General features: G+C 50.1%; 2 protein-coding genes across 3 annotated transcripts; both read right to left on the bottom strand.

Annotated features, from left to right (window-relative positions):
- Window positions 1–448: 448 nt before the first annotated feature.
- Window positions 449–5,349, bottom strand: LOC125445877 (actin-related protein T2-like). Its single transcript, XM_048519302.1, has 2 exons — window positions 5,333–5,349; window positions 449–1,568 (listed from the first exon to the last, which is right to left on the bottom strand). The coding sequence occupies exons 1-2, from the start codon at window positions 5,347–5,349 to the stop codon at window positions 491–493; spliced, it is 1,095 nt and encodes a 364-aa protein (XP_048375259.1). The 3' UTR covers window positions 449–490.
- A 4,097-nt stretch (window positions 5,350–9,446) lies between these two features.
- Window positions 9,447–13,354, bottom strand: FNDC10 (fibronectin type III domain containing 10). 2 transcript variants are annotated; one of them, XM_048518512.1, is made up of 2 exons: window positions 12,333–13,354; window positions 9,447–10,623 (listed from the first exon to the last, which is right to left on the bottom strand). In XM_048518512.1, the coding sequence occupies exon 1, from the start codon at window positions 13,102–13,104 to the stop codon at window positions 12,406–12,408; it is 699 nt and encodes a 232-aa protein (XP_048374469.1). In that variant the 5' UTR covers window positions 13,105–13,354; the 3' UTR covers window positions 9,447–10,623; window positions 12,333–12,405. The 2 variants fall into 2 exon arrangements, with proteins under 2 accessions (XP_048374469.1, XP_048374468.1); XM_048518511.1 differs by having other exon boundaries at window positions 9,447–10,627; window positions 12,333–13,351.
- Between the last annotated feature and the right edge of the window lie 1,725 nt (window positions 13,355–15,079).

Below are 15,079 nucleotides of genomic sequence, written 5' to 3'. Positions count from 1 at the left end.
TAGTCTTTTCAGGAAAGGTGGTGAATAAACCCAATAATAAATCAATATGCCAAATATTACAATTGAGTGCCCTAAATTATAAATTATACATTTTGTATCGTTAAAGCAGCGGGATAGGTTTAGATGTGATAAGAAACTAAGTACTATATGTATTTAAATTTTTCCCAATATATTTCCACCGTAGGAGAAATCCTATTCTCCTGGCCTGCCTGACTTGAAAATGTCTGGAAACTGCAAATTTCCTCTTCATATTAGGAAAGAAATCTGTCCTTTTCTTCATTCCAAAAGCTCCATCAAAACCTAAAGTGTGAAACCTACAAAAAATGAAAAATATTCTCACAAACAGAAAGACAACCTATGGAGAGGAACACCTTTGGATCTTTTATTCAAGCGATAATATAAAAAACATTGATTTGTGAGATTATTTCATTCAATATGTGCCCTTTATCAGTCGTTGCTGAAGGCTTTCATTTGGGTGTGATGTCAGACCTTAAAAGCATTTGCGATGGACTGCAGCTACCCCAAATTCTGTGTAATCCTTTAAGGTAATCCACATTGGTACAAAGGAGCATAAGGAGGTGATAATTGAACCTCCTAGCCAGGAAGCCCATGATCTCTCTTTGGTCGCAATGATCCGCACCGGAACTTTGTTTGGAACTTTGGGTTCTATCTCTTTAGAAATCCTCTCCTCCATCCCCCGAAAAAGTGAAGAGCCCCCTGAGAGAACCAGGTTCCCATAAAGGTCGCCACAAATATCCTTGTCACACTTCCTGATGCTATCGGTGATCATTGTGTGAAGACCCGGTGCCTCGACACCAACGGTCTTTGGCGCAAAAAGGATTTCGGGTGCCCTGCAGGGGTGGAGATGGATTTGGATGCTGTTTCCGTCTGGTAGCTTCAGGACTCCCTCCGTTTTCTTCTCCACTTCTTGCTTGGGATCCAAAGCTACGTAGCAGAACTTCTCCTTGATGGCCTTCACCGTGGTTTCCTCAGCTCTGCTCGCAGACAAATGGCTGTTGTCTAAAAGCAGATGGGTGAGGTATTTGGTAATGTCCCTTCCGGCAATGTCAAGTCTGGACACCCCATGAGGTAGACAGTAGCCTTCATAGATGGGGACAGTGTGAGTTACCCCGTCTCCAGCATCCACCACCAACCCAGTGGTGCGTCCCGACGCATAAAGAGCCAAAGTGGCTTGGATGGCAAGGTACAAAGCTGGTACCTTGAAGTGTTCAAACATCACCTCGGTCATTATTTCCCGTTTCCTAAGAGGATTTAGGGGAGGTTCTGAGAGAAGCACAGGCCTCTCGCTGGCTTTTAAGTTAAGCTCATATTTGTAGATATGTCTCCACAGATTCTCCATGTCCTCCCAATGAGTAATGGTGCCACGCTCAACAGGATAGTTCAAAACCAGGCTGCTTTTCTTGGAGATGGCTTTCCCCCCGATGTAACAGTCCTCCATTTTCTCTTTAGGGTGGCCGACAGCTGACACGATAGTCGACCACGGCTTCATTTCACCTGTGATCCCAGCTTTACACAATCCGGATCCATTGTCAATTATAACGGCCGGCCTGTGTAAGATGTCGGCACCAAACATTTCCCTCTTTACGGAAAAGCCACAGGGCTGGTAGTCTGGGGATTTCCATGTGGGATCTCTGCATCATGTTGGAATGTCTAGCCATCAACTGTTCCATCATCCTGACATCACAAACAGGTGAGGCCCGCACAACAACCATTGTACGCCCTTGAACTGTCACAGTCGTTCTCGCAGAATCCTAGAAACAAGATGGGGCATAGTAATCTACGCCATGCTTTACATTTAGCCAGTTTTACTGATTCAAAAACACATACTCCAATTGTCGCTGTTAAGTAGGTCATATTTTGAAGTCTCTGTCCCTGGCAAATCACCAAACAAATTTTGACTTTTTAGGATGCTCTGTGAAAAGGATGCTTGTTAGTGTTCATTGCTGTCCTTCAGAGTTCAGTCCCTGATCTCTCGTAATTTATCGAAGCCAGTGTGGTGGTGTGGTTAAGAGTGGCAGACTCTAATCTGGAGAATCAGATGCAATTCCCTCACTCCTCCACATGAAGGCTGCTGGGCCAATCACTGTTCTCTCTGAACTCTTTCATCCCCACCATCCTCACAGTGAAATGGGGCTGAGAAAGGACTGTGTTGTGGGGAGGGGAGGAGAAGGGAAAGGAGTTTGTAAGCCCCCTTGAGTCTCCTTACAGGAGAGAAAGGCAGGGTATAAATCCAAACTCCTCCTCCAGCGTGGGAATGAAGAATTTACCCGCTTTCCCAATCCCACCACCACCAGCAGCAATTATTTTTGGGAGGCAAACTATGAGCCTTGAATTCCATTCACAACCCCTGGACTGTTTGCTATTTGGCCCTTAAGATTATAACTTAAAAAGAAACACACACGAGGAGTGTGTTGTTTCCTAAGCGACACAGTTGTAGGGCTTCATTTGTGCAAGCCTGCACCTAAGAACCCATAAGGAGAAAGGTAGCGTATAAATGCAATAAACAAACAAATCAAAGAATCTATGGAGTTTCGCCCGGGCCCCAGTTTTCAGAGGGTCTTTCAACAAGTTCAGAATGCATTTCAGCACCCAGATTACATTTCTTGGAAGCAGCAGATTGGGTTGGAGGACCCAGTTTCCAAACAGCTGCTAACCTCTGCTTTAGAAATCAAAGCCCACCCTTTCCTCTGCCACCCCCTCTTTTCGTCTAGCCCAGGTTTTCTGTTGGGAGATCTTTGGAGTTATGACTGCAGGGGAACGCTAGGTGGCAATCTCAGGCCAAGAAGTCTGACAGCCTCAGGCAGATGTGAAGAAAACCACTGGGGAGAGGCACCGTGGGGTATCCCTGGATAATGAAATTGGCCGGGGAAGTGGAGAGATAACGCTGACGGGCCAAGGAGAAATAAACTCCACATAATTATTTTTAAGTGTTTATTGGTGGTGCAGCCTTTAGGTGGCAGCTGGATATCACCTGCTATTACACCTGATCTCCAGGGGACAGAGATCAGTTTCCCTGAATGGCCCTTTGAAAGGAGGAGGAGTTTGGATTTATACCATCTTTCTTCCCTGTAAGGAGACTCAAAGGGGCTTACAATCTCCTTTCCCTTCCGCCCCCCCCCCACAACAAACACCCTGTGAGGTGGGTGGGGCTGAGAGAGCTCCGAAGAACTGTGACTAGCCCAAGGTCACCCAGCTGGCGTGTGTTGGAGTGCACAAGCTAATCTGGTTCCCCAGATAAGCCTCCACAGCTCAAGCAGCAGAGCAGAGAATCAAATCCAGTTCTCCAGATTAGAGTGCACCTTCTCTTCACCACTACACCACGCTGGCATTGAAGCATCAATTCCACAGAGAATTTGTTTAAAAATGGGAAAAAGCAGGAATCGTTTTGAGGGGTGAACGCGGACAAGTGGGGGGGGGGGGGACCAAAAACCTTTTGCTGGAGTTCTGCAAACATTTTCAGGGACTTGTCCTGAGTGGGCCGTTGCGTCCCAAAGGACCTCAGAAATCTGCAGAAGGTCCTTGCCCACCTCCATGTGGACCCAGAAGCGCTCTGTGGATGTCCCCAGTGGCCGGGTCCTGCTCTTTAAAGCTCATGCTCCTTTTTAGCCAGCCACGTCCATTGAGAGAGCTGTCTGCAAAATAGCAGTTAACAAGAGGTTTCAGCAACCAGCAACAGAGTGCAGCGCAGATGTCAAGAGGAATGATTCTTAATCGTAATTGGGAGGGAGCCGTCGGCGATGCTGGGAGCGACAGGCAGGGTTCCTTTCTCTTTTCTGCGCGGCCGCAAAATGTAGGCCACAGAAGAAACCCAGTTCAAAGCCTCCCAGGGCTATTTTGTCAGCTGGCGAGGAGAACCCCCCAACACCCGGGGAAGCCATTTGGAGGCCACCATCTCTTCCCAGCCTGGGGCACGACCGCATTGACATCTTGCCTACCGCAGGCCCATTACGAGTCAAACGCTAAACCGAGGATGGCGAGGGGAGCAGATCTCGAGCAAAAATCAATCTGCTGTTAAAACAGACACAAATTAAAGAGCGCTTGTCTGCAGGGACGGTGCCGAGCACAGCTGACGCAGGCGGGGATAATGTCCCGATATATTGCTGGACTGGGGGATGCCAACCTTTGCAGTGTGGATCCCCCTCCCTCCCTTTTCGTTAAGGGCTTAATTAGAAGTTCTGGCAGATATTAAAATGAGAATTAGGGACCGGGATCTGGATGTTGTTGCTGGCTTTTGTAACTGGCCCCCGATTTATTGTGGCAAACCAGCAGCCTTCCCTGCAGCGGCTTTGGGGCAATGACTATTCATAATTATCATCATCGCTTAGTTATCGAGTTCCTGCGGTGTGCCGGTCGCTGAAGAGACAAGGTGGTTTCTTGGCTCTTCCTGCCCTGTTTGGAGGAGCTGACACAGCACAGAATCTTGCAGGATTCTCAATCATCCTCTGCTCAAGAGCCAGCGTGGCTTAGTGGTTAAGAGCAGGTGTACTCTAATCTGGAGAACCGGGTATGATTCCCCCCTCTGCCGTGGAGGCTTATCTGGGGAACCAGATTAGCTTGTGCACTCCAACACATGGAATATGGTGCATTATATACAGTGGTTAAAATTGTTCCTTTTTTAAAATGCTGTGTGGAATTTCCCAAAGGCAACTGGTCAAAAGGAACACATCAGCTCAGTCGGAGACTTAGCAAGGGCAGCAGGCTAGACAGAATGGTTTTTTTCATGGGACAGCAAAAGACACCTAGCCACTGGACACCACCAGTATAGGAGGAGAAACAACCGATTCTGCTTTGTGTTAGACCTGGCTGCGTGAAGGGGTAAGCTGAGAAGGCAGGAAACCCAAAAATGTACTTTGAAGAACCAAGCTATAGCCAGAGTCTTTTTGGAAACAAGATAGAATTCTATTGGCTCCTTGTGTCACCTGACCCTGCTTGAGCTGGTAGCTGCAATACCACTCTCTGGCCATGTGTAGTGGTGGCGCTGTAGTACAGCAGAAAAACAGGTCCTGCCTTGAGAACCCAGGCACCTTACTGATTAATAATCCATGCTATGAGAAAAGGGACATGTATATCTGTTGGCAACAGGCAAGCCAGTGCATTCAAAATGTCAGACTAGGACTGGAAGATCCGAGTTCAAATTCCCCTCAGCCACAAAGCTCAAGCTCCCATTCTCCCAGCTTAAACCACCTCTCAAGGTTGTGCAAAAACAGAGGAGAGGAAGGACCACATAGGTCTCACAATTTTGGAGGATGAGCGAGATAAAAAGAAGGCTGATTCATCTTTTCCATATCGCCATCTCTCGTACCCTTATTGCGCTTCGTCTCCACACATCCGTGTGCGCTTGCCAGCATTTCCTTCGTCCTCCTTCCCCTCCTATGTTTATCCTGTGACTTTCCTCTGCCCGGGTTGGCAGCAAAATGCGCTCTTTATTCACAGCCCTGGGAGAAAGACGCGAGGGGCGAGAAGCACGGTTCTATTCCTGCCTCGCACGTGCCCACCCATTCTAAAAATAACACGAGTGTTTAGCCAAGCTGCCTGGCACATGTTCAGTCAGGGAGAGGTTTTCTTCTCATTGCTGCCTCTGAAATCCGGGAAAAACCACCCTGAGTACCCATAAGGCCTAGGGAAAGGACCCAAGAGTTCTTATCAGACAAGAACAACTCTCCACAGCCAGCATCAACAAAGCTGCCCCATACAGAGCCAGACCACTATCAATTCATTCAAGGCAGCGGTTCTTGGAAGTCCACCTATACCTTTGTCTCGCTGTGCATATCGCCCAATCAGGTTCCTCCGCACCTCAGAGAAGAACCTGCTGGTAGTCTCCGGCCTGAAGGATCTCTGGCCAGCCTCGACAAGGGCCAGGGCCTTTTCGGTCCTGGCCCCTACCTGGTGGAATGGGCTTCCGAGTGAGAGCAGGTCCCTGCAGGATTTGAGTTTTTTCCACAGGGCCTGCAAGACAGAGTTCATCCGCCGGGCGTTTAGGGCCAGCCAGGTTGAGTTTTATTATTACTGACCTCCCATGGGATAGTGGGGGTTAAGTCACCATCGAAAAGTCGATCTGTGATATCGTTATATAGTTGTATTTTAAATATTTATTCTATTTTATTGTACCGGTTTGATCTTGTTGTTGCCGCCCTGAGCTCTTCGGGGATGGGTGGGGTATAATTCTAAAAATATTTCACAGATGTGTCTGTTCCCACATAGAAAAGGACAGGGACTATCCACCTGCATTTCCCGATGTGGCGTGCCCGACAGGCGGTGCCAGGGAATAATCAGGCCGCTCGGCATCTTATACTAAACCCAGCAAAGCCGTCGTCACACAGGAAACGGCCTCCCCAAAGAACCATCTGTTCGACTGTCCTCATCCCGTGCAGCACCATCTGGCAAGACTCCCCTCCCGACCCCCACACACAGGGAGAATCTATTTATAGCAGCCTCACCGACTGAAGAAAGCTGTCGCCCAGTCCTGAAGGGGTATCATTAAAACAAAACAAAAAGTGTCAAAGCCGATCCCATGAAAGGGCAAGGGGAAAGGAACGGCCCAGTGTCCACAAAAATAATCTCCCCTCCTCAGATCTTTTGTATAGCGCTGGGAGCTTAACAATTCCTTTCCACTTCCTGTAGCCACTCTTTTTAAAACCTGGTGCATATGGAATGCTCACACCTTAGGGAAAAGCCAAACTTTTGTCTTGAAGTGCTGGCTTTCTGCCTTCAAGGCCTTTGTCTCAAAGTGCTGGCTTTCTGCTTTCAAGGGACCACAAAATACCAGCATGTGACTCGCTCACCCACCCAAATGCCGAAATGATACGATCCAAGGACAGTCGTACCATACAGTCCATCACCTGATGGAAGAGCCAGCATTTAAACCACAGACCCATAAAACAAGTCAGCGTATATTGTACACAATTCACATCTTACAAACGCAGTGGGGTAGTGGTTTATTCATTACAAACGGATACATTTATGCGCGCCTGCGCACACACACAAACACAACACACGAAAAGAAAGCATATGGGAAACCGTACCCTGTTTTATCAGAGGGTTTTTGCCCCTTACAGAACGTTGTGGAAGCTACTGAGATTTAAGCCCAATGCTACTTGTGTAGGTTCACCAGGGATGCCATCTCTTGGTTACATCCCAGTGTGACAAAGCGATGTGTCCAGGAACTGGGTATCTTACATAAACAATTTGTGTCGTAGCCACTATGAACGTCTACCCCCAAAAGATTTGTTAATACCAATCGGTAACATAAATAAGACACAGCCACAAACACACACAAAAATGATCTTGGACTACCTATTTACTCTCAGCCTCGGGTCCAGTTCGTACCCAGAGGTTAAATGCAGAAAAGATTCCAGAACCATCTACGCACGTCGGCATCGCTACAGGAATTCTGGATAGTTTGACAAGAGTGTTATTGTGCTTCCCGAGCAAGAGAAATCACAATCGCTTTCCCGCAAACAGATCTACCGGAGCTGTGCCCATTATTCTCGCCATTAGCTCCAATACCATTCAAGCCGCGACTGAAAGTGATTTCTCTTCACGTTTTAGCTCTTGTGGAAACGGACAGCGAGGTGGCGCCTGTGATTCTATTTTAAAAAAGACAAACATCGCAAGTACGGATGCCGGAGGAAGCGTTCGACACTAAGGCACGAGATCATTAGTCCCAGCGTAGGTCTACCGTTGGGATGTCACAGCAGCGTGTACAAGTGCAATCCGAAAGCTGGCGAACAGCCAGCTAGTAACAGCTGGAGGCTTTGGCAATGATGAGAATCCTTTTATCACAGGACCATTTCAATGCATTAGTGACCAATGATAGAAGAACGTTGTTGTTAAAGGGGACCATCACTTGGGAATTCTTACAGATATGCAGTGCGGCCTCAAAATGGTTCCCCCTCCTCCCCTGCAAAGAGGTCCCAATGTTATAATATCGCTCTCATCAATCTTCTACAGAAAGTTATCTCGGGCGTTCGCAACCTTTTTTCACTCACATTTTGTTTTGATGTATTTATTTATTTTTGCGCTTATATCCCGCCAATCCCCCAGAGGGATCGGGCAACCCATTTCCCTAAAATTGGACCCCCATATTAGCAAATCCACTAAGTAAATGTTTGTGTACCTTCAAAGGCTCTGACACAAACCCCGGAGGGGACACTTAACCCAGGTTGGGAATCACTGGGTTAGATCCTGACAGCTTTATTTCTGAAGGTTATTTTTGCTTTTTTAAAATTTAAATCCCACTTTTCTCCCCTAAGTAGCTTTTCACATCCCCCCTCCACTTAATCATCACAACACCCCTGTGAGGAGGTTAGGCTGAGAGTGGGACAAACTGAAGGTGACCTGGTGGGCCTCCACAGTTCATTCACCCCAGGCCCCAGTCCATCTCTCTAACCACTGTACCGCACTACTTCCAAAAAGGCTATGCTGGGGATCTCTGGAACCCCATGGACACAACCCCAGGAAGGACTGAGGGTTGGAGGAGTGGAATCAGGCGAGATGAGAAGCAGACAGGTTCAGAAATTCAGTGGGTAGCTCTGGGAGAATAGTATGTTTTAGCAATGGTTTTGAGACAGCGGAACTCCCTGCCCAGGGACATTTACCTTTCTCCTTCCCCAATAGAATGTCCACATTGGATTAAACCTGGGCTATCAAGAAGATGCTTTGGAGCTTTACTGTTGTTGCCTGTCTCTGCTTTTCTCTCGATTTTTGGCCATTTTATGGTATACTTTGTTGCGTGACATATTTTTAGACGTTTCCAGCTATTCTGATCTAGCATTTGGCTGTGGTTCTCCCAAGTCCCAACAGCAGCCGATTTAAACAGCAGGCGGGTTCTACAATCTTTTAATAAACGAAATTTCAAAAGTGGAGTTGTTCCACTCAGAAGTGACCATCTGCCCAAGACCCCCTGACTTTCATATCACGCCCAACAACTGTGATCATCGATGGCCCACCCGTTCACCCCAGCAAATGTTTCACAGTTTATTAAGTCTTCCATCACAGAAATGGAAGAATATCTGAGCACCCGAGTGACAGCAACATGGCACAAGACAACGACTAGACGTCCTGACACGGTATTTGGCTCTAAAAAGCACTCGGGGTATGAGAGATCCAGATGAGGATCACAGGACTTGGGGAGCAGAGAATAACCCTTTCTTCTATGCCATTTCCCATATCAGATATGCCCGCAAGCCACCTGGGAACACAAAAAGACAGATACTTATTCTGTGCCAATGTGGTGTAGCGGTTAAGAGCAGGTGCACTCTAATCTGGAGAGCAGGGTTTGATTCCCCGCTCTGCCACTTGAGCTGTGAAGGCTTATCTGGTGAACCAGATTAGCCTGTGCACTCCAACACATGCCAGCTGGGTGGCCTTGGGCTAGTCATGGTTCTTTGGAGCTCTCTCAGCCCCACCCACCTCACCGGGTGTTTGTTGTGGGCGGGGGGGGGGAGGAAAAGGAGATTGCAATCCCCTTTGAGTCTCCTTATAGGAGAGAAAGGGGGGATATAAATCCAAATTCTCCTTTTCTCCTCCCCCCCCCCCAGCTAAAAGTAGGAGGCGTTTTTGATAAGGGAAACAGCACAGGGAGGGAAAATTATATCGCCTTCCCTTCTCTAGTCCCTTGGCTCCAATCCAGCTACGTCCCTGGTTGCCCTTGAGTGACAAAACACAGCAGTGGAGTTCCAGAACTCCATGATTCGTAGTTGGGCCCTAAAATAAAGTGATTTGTACCTACGGCTGAAAAAAAAGACGCACTTCCCTAGCTACTGACCCACAGGGAATCCAGCAAGCAAAACTTATCTGCATTCAACTGGCCTTTTTAGAAGCAAAGTCTAAAAAACCCATCCATCGCTAAAGACCTTTTGAGACATACGGGACGCAGTAACTGTCTGCCATCTCCACTTTACCTCATGTGACACAAAAGTGATGTGAATTTGACATGAAACAACTTCTTACAACTATCTGGAACAAGTGAATTCGGACAGAACGTTTGTGTATTTAAAAAATATGGTATTACTTTTTTTCCCCCCAAGAGATCCATCTCTTTGTGCTGAGAACCAAACTCTGGAGGACAAAACATACCGGGAGTTGCTTTGAGATTTGAGTATTGCTGGAAACTACCCCACCCGAACAGAACACTGCTCCCAACAGCATAGAAAACTTCCAAAAAGTTGCTTCAAAACCCGGAATGTCATATTTACATCTGATCTGGGGTTCCGCCGTCAGCTGTGGAGCAACTCTTATCAGTCTGTGATGCTGGTAACTCTCTAAAACCAGTTACGAGAATATTAAGTGATCAGATGCCAGCCGAATAGAGACACGTTGGTCTCGTCCTTTGAGATGTCTTTCCGGTCGCTGCTGGGGATGTGGAGGGCCGTTTGTCGACTGAGAACCGCTCGTTTCACAATGGATGAAGAGGCCCTGCATGTGGATCTGGATACTGCTGGTCTTTGCGGATGCTGTTGGCATCAGCTTCCCCTCTTATCTGGACAGCAGTGCTGCTTATTGAATGAGAGCGCCGACCCGTTGTTGAAGTGCAGATGAGAAACTCTATGGAAAGCAGGCGTTTCCGGGCAGCACCCTCTGGAGCATGGATCCATCCAAAGGCTGTCTGGAAAGAAGGAGAGCGCTGTCTTAGAATCATAGAGTTGGAAGAGACCCCAAGGGCCATCCAGTCCAACCCCCTGCCATGCAGGAACACACAATCAAAGCACTCCTGACAGGTGGCCATCCAGCCTGTGTTTAAAAACCTCCACAGAAGGAGACTCCGCCACACTCTGAGGTAGTGCATTTCTTAAGAACATAAGAACAAGCCAGCTGGATCAGACCAGAGTCCATCTAGTCCAGCTCTCTGCTACTCGCAGTGGCCCACCAGGTGCCTTTGGGAGCTCACATGCAGGAGGTGAACGCAATGGCCTGCTGCTGCTGCTGCTCCTGAGCACCTTGACTGTTAAGGCATTTGCAATCTCAGATCAAAGAGGATCAAGATTGGTAGCCATAAATCGACTTCTCCTCCATAAATCTGTCCAAGCTCCTTTTAAAGCTATCCAGGTTAGTGGCCATCATCACCTCCTGTGGCAGCATATTCCAAACACCAATCACACGTTGCGTGAAGAAGTGTTTCCTTTTATTAGTCCTAATTCTTCCCCCCAGCATTTTCAATGAATGCCCCCTGGTTCTAGTATTGTGAGAAAGAGAGAAAAATTTCTCTCTGTCAACATTTTCTACCCCATGCATAATTTTATAGACTTCAATCATATCCCCCCTCAGACGTCTCCTCTCCAAACTAAAGAGTCCCAAACGCTGCAGCCTCTCCTCATAGGGAATCACATTGGCTTTCTTGACGCTACTATTGATACAGCCCAAAAATCACATTGGCTTTCTTGTTTGAAAAATTAAAGAGTGGGGAATAAATGGGGGTCCGGTGCCCATCAGATTGTTGGAAAGGAAAGCAAAGGTTCCCAGGTGTCAACCCGCTGCCTGGCCCCAGAAATCTTCACAACCCCACTGGGCTTAAAGGCATCCAAAAGCAGTGACTGACCTTACCCCAAACTTGCTAGAACAGAAAAGCTAAAAAATGTGTCCCTCTTCAGCCAGTCTTTACACGCAAAGGCAGAGCTTTGCACAACCAACAAAAAAGTGAGTTCAGGTTTTGCCCTGGGTACCTACGGTAGCTCCCCCCAGCTCAACACCTGAGGGCACCCCCCCCCGCCAAGCGGGCACAGGCTCAGGTGGACAGGAGATCACACCTGGCACTGTTTGCATTCGCCCCGGTCGAAGCCCTGACCAATTCAGTTCAGAAAGGCTGGCTCCCAGGTGGCCAACATCAGCCCTTTCCCATAAAAAGATTTCCCCATCACTGACTGGGGAAGAGGCACCCAGCTTAGATATACTTGATCTAAGATGCTTGGATCCACCTTAGATTTGCCTGAAAGAAAGCGGAGAGTCTGTTGGCAAGCAGGAAGTGGCAAACCCTTTCTGAACATGGCTTGCCTCCAACACCCTATAAGTCACCCCTCACCACCACTTCCCAGCTCCCCCGTCTAAGAAGGACCAGCTTAAGTGGGCACGGGAGAGCACGCAGCACTAAAGGGGAGGCTGGTTGCAAGCCCAATGGCAGGGCATCAAAGCTGGCCGCCCTGGGCGTCCAGGCCAGCCGGGTGGCTTCCGCGTCCCCGAGGGCGCGTCCCGGGAGGTGTTGCGCCTTTCTACCACTCCCACCTACGGTGGCTCCGGCACAAGCGGGCACGGGATCGCAGGGGAAACTCTGCTTGCAAATTCAATCCCAGAGCACAATCCCTGCCGGGGCTGCTTACCTGGCCGTCCAGGTGCTGACCGCAGCGTCCCCGAGGGAGCGTCCCGGGAGGTGTCGCGCCGCCGCCGGGCGGCTCAGGGGGCCCTCTTGGCCGAGCCCGGTCCCCGGGGGGCGGCGGCGGCGGGGGCCGGGTCGGGGGCGGCGGCGAGGTTCTCGGTCAGGTAGGCCACCAGCAGGCAGATGAGCACCAGCATGACGCAGATGGCGCCGCCGACGGCCGCCATGGCCACCACGAGGTCCCGCAGGCCGGCCGGCGGGACGGTGAACTCCACGCACTCGGCAGCACTGCCGTTGGGGCCGGAGGGGCCGCCCAGGGCGCGCAGGCAGAGCCGGTAGCGGACGCCGCCGTGCGCCTCGGCCAGCAGGTAGTCCCGGCAGGCGGCGCCCAGCTGCACGGCCTCGCACGGGAAACGCGTGTAGGCGCCTTCCCACGAGCAGGCCAGCGAGAAGCCGCGCACGGGGGGCCCGGCCGGGGGGGCGCCGGGGGGCGGCCAGGCCCACTGCAGCAGGACGCTGCCGTTGAGCAGCGCGTTGGCCACCAGGGCCCTCCCGGGGGAGCGGTGCGCCTGGCACCGGCGGGGCGCGCACTGGAAGCCCCGCGCCGGGCGGCGGAAGCACAGCCGCTCCCGCCCGCCGCTCAGCGCCACCTTGTACGGGCACCACGCCTCGCCCGCCTCGCCCGGAGGAGCAGCCGGGGAGACCCCCGCCACCGAGGCCCCCCCAGCGCCCGGCGCCTCCAGGCCCAGCAGCGCCAGCAGCAGCGCCAGCAGCATGGCCTGCTCTGCAGGGACGGCGTTCTAGCGGGGCGCCGAGGGTCCGCCCCGGCCGCCGCCCCTCCTCCGGGCAGGCGGCACGCGCATCTTCCCAGGGCCGCTCCGAAACGGCCGTGCCGCCTGTGCGCCTCCTCGCCGGCTTGGGGGGGGCGCGGGGGGGGGGCCGCGCCGTCCGGCCCGCCCAGCGGCCCTCCCCCCGGCGGCCCTTAACTCTCGCCGCGCCGCGGTGCAGGAGGGAGACCCGGCAAGGAAAACTATCCTCCTCCCCTCTTGGCATTGTTCTGCATCCCTGCAGCTCTCCAACTGCAGCTGATCTGGCTTCCTTGTCTGTCATTCATTCGTTCGTTCTCAGCCATTCATTCATTCGTCTTGAACCAGGGCCGGATGAGGATGAAGAAGAAGAAGAAGAAGAAGAAGAAGAAGAAGAAGAAGAAGAAGAAGAAGAAGAAGAAGAAGAAGAAGAAGAAGAAGAAGAAGAAGAAGAAGAAGAAGAAGAAGAAGAAGAAGAAGAAGAAGAAGAAGAAGAAGAAGAAGAAGAAGAAGAAGAAGAAGAAGAAGAAGAAGAAGAAGAAGAAGATTTAACACCCCACCTTACTTGCCTGTAAGGAGACTCATGGTGACTTACAAGCTCCTTTCCCCTCCTCTCCCCACAGCAGACATCTGGTGAGGTAGGTGGGGCTGAGAGAGTTCTGCACAAACTGTGGCTAGCCCAAGACCACCCAGCAGAAATGTAGGAGTGCGGAAACACATCTGGTTCCCCAGATATGCCTCTGCCACTCAGGTGGAGGAGTGGGGAATCAAACCCGGTTCTCCAGATTAGAATCCACCTGTTCTTAACCACTACATCAGACTGGCTCTTTTAAGACCATCAGACACTGTAAGCATTAAAAAGATTACTTCCACCCCACCCCACCCCACTCACTGTATGTGCAATTCAAAAATTCAAAAACCCCACAACAACCAGCCTATTATTGCCATTTTACTGAATCAGAATTTGTCCAATTGCTGCTTCTCCTAAAATGTCTCCGTGAAATCCCTCTCTTGGCCTTCCCATGTAGGGCAGGGGAAGCCCTCCTTCTGGGCATTCCCTCTGCTTTTCGTGGTGACCTACCTATACTCCCGATTATTGGCATCCCGTCTTCCCCGCACTAAAGTGACTCAGGCCTTTTGGCACACTCCCTTCTCGGGGCTGCCCTGCGAAAGGCTTATTTTTCCTGGTACTCCTTTCCATTAGTTTCCAGAACCCAATTCAAAAAAAGAAGAAAAAGGGAGGAAAAATTATGTGCCCAGACCAGGAAAATGTGATTATTTGGAGCACTGCTTTTGATAGATAGCTGCCCTTGCGTTCCATTAAGCACTTGGCTGCTCTTCGAGACCCGTTCCCTCCCCAAGAACACGGAGCACTTTGCAAAAGCAGCCATTAATAAAATATTGCTGGGGACCTGGCCATCTTGGCTGCAAATGGAGCCAATTTTAGAATGCAATCTATCTAATGGAATACAGTCGACAGATGAGGTCAAACCAAGGGTCTTTACAGCTCCTGTTTCCCCCCACCACCACGATTTGCTCTCAAGGGGGACCCTTGCTGTGGGGCAGAGGACAGACTTTGCATACAGAACATTGGATAATTTGCACCCAGAGCTCCTTGGCGGTTGGGGGTGATGGGAAGGCGACCCATAAATGGCAAAGAGTCTGGTTAGTGTGGGTCTGAATTCACAGATGCTGTAGGGACCCAAAAAGACTGATATATGGCTTCCAAAGATCCGCCAAAGATGAACAGATGTTCCAAATGAACAGAGGAAAGGGATAGTCTGTAGCGGCTCCAGAATTTGGGGTGAGGCAGTAAAATTGATAAATTATGGGTTTGAATAAGCAAAAGGACAAATGAATCACTTTCAACATTCCCTGTCATGAGACATAGCAAAAGTCTTCAACGTAGGTGACTTGAAAGGCAGAGTTGTCATATCTGTGAAAG

Source organism: Sphaerodactylus townsendi, linkage group LG16 (assembly GCF_021028975.2).
Source record: "Sphaerodactylus townsendi isolate TG3544 linkage group LG16, MPM_Stown_v2.3, whole genome shotgun sequence".
Taxonomy (NCBI): Eukaryota; Metazoa; Chordata; class Lepidosauria; order Squamata; family Sphaerodactylidae; genus Sphaerodactylus; species Sphaerodactylus townsendi.
The sequence above is the reverse complement of the archived record's forward strand: the minus strand, read 5'-3'. Positions and strand labels throughout refer to the sequence as shown.

Bases quoted from the DNA above. Each gene is read 5' to 3' on its own strand.
- FNDC10 (XM_048518512.1), bottom strand. From the start codon at position 13,104: ATGCTGCTGGCGCTGCTGCTGGCGCTGCTGGGCCTGGAGGCGCCGGGC.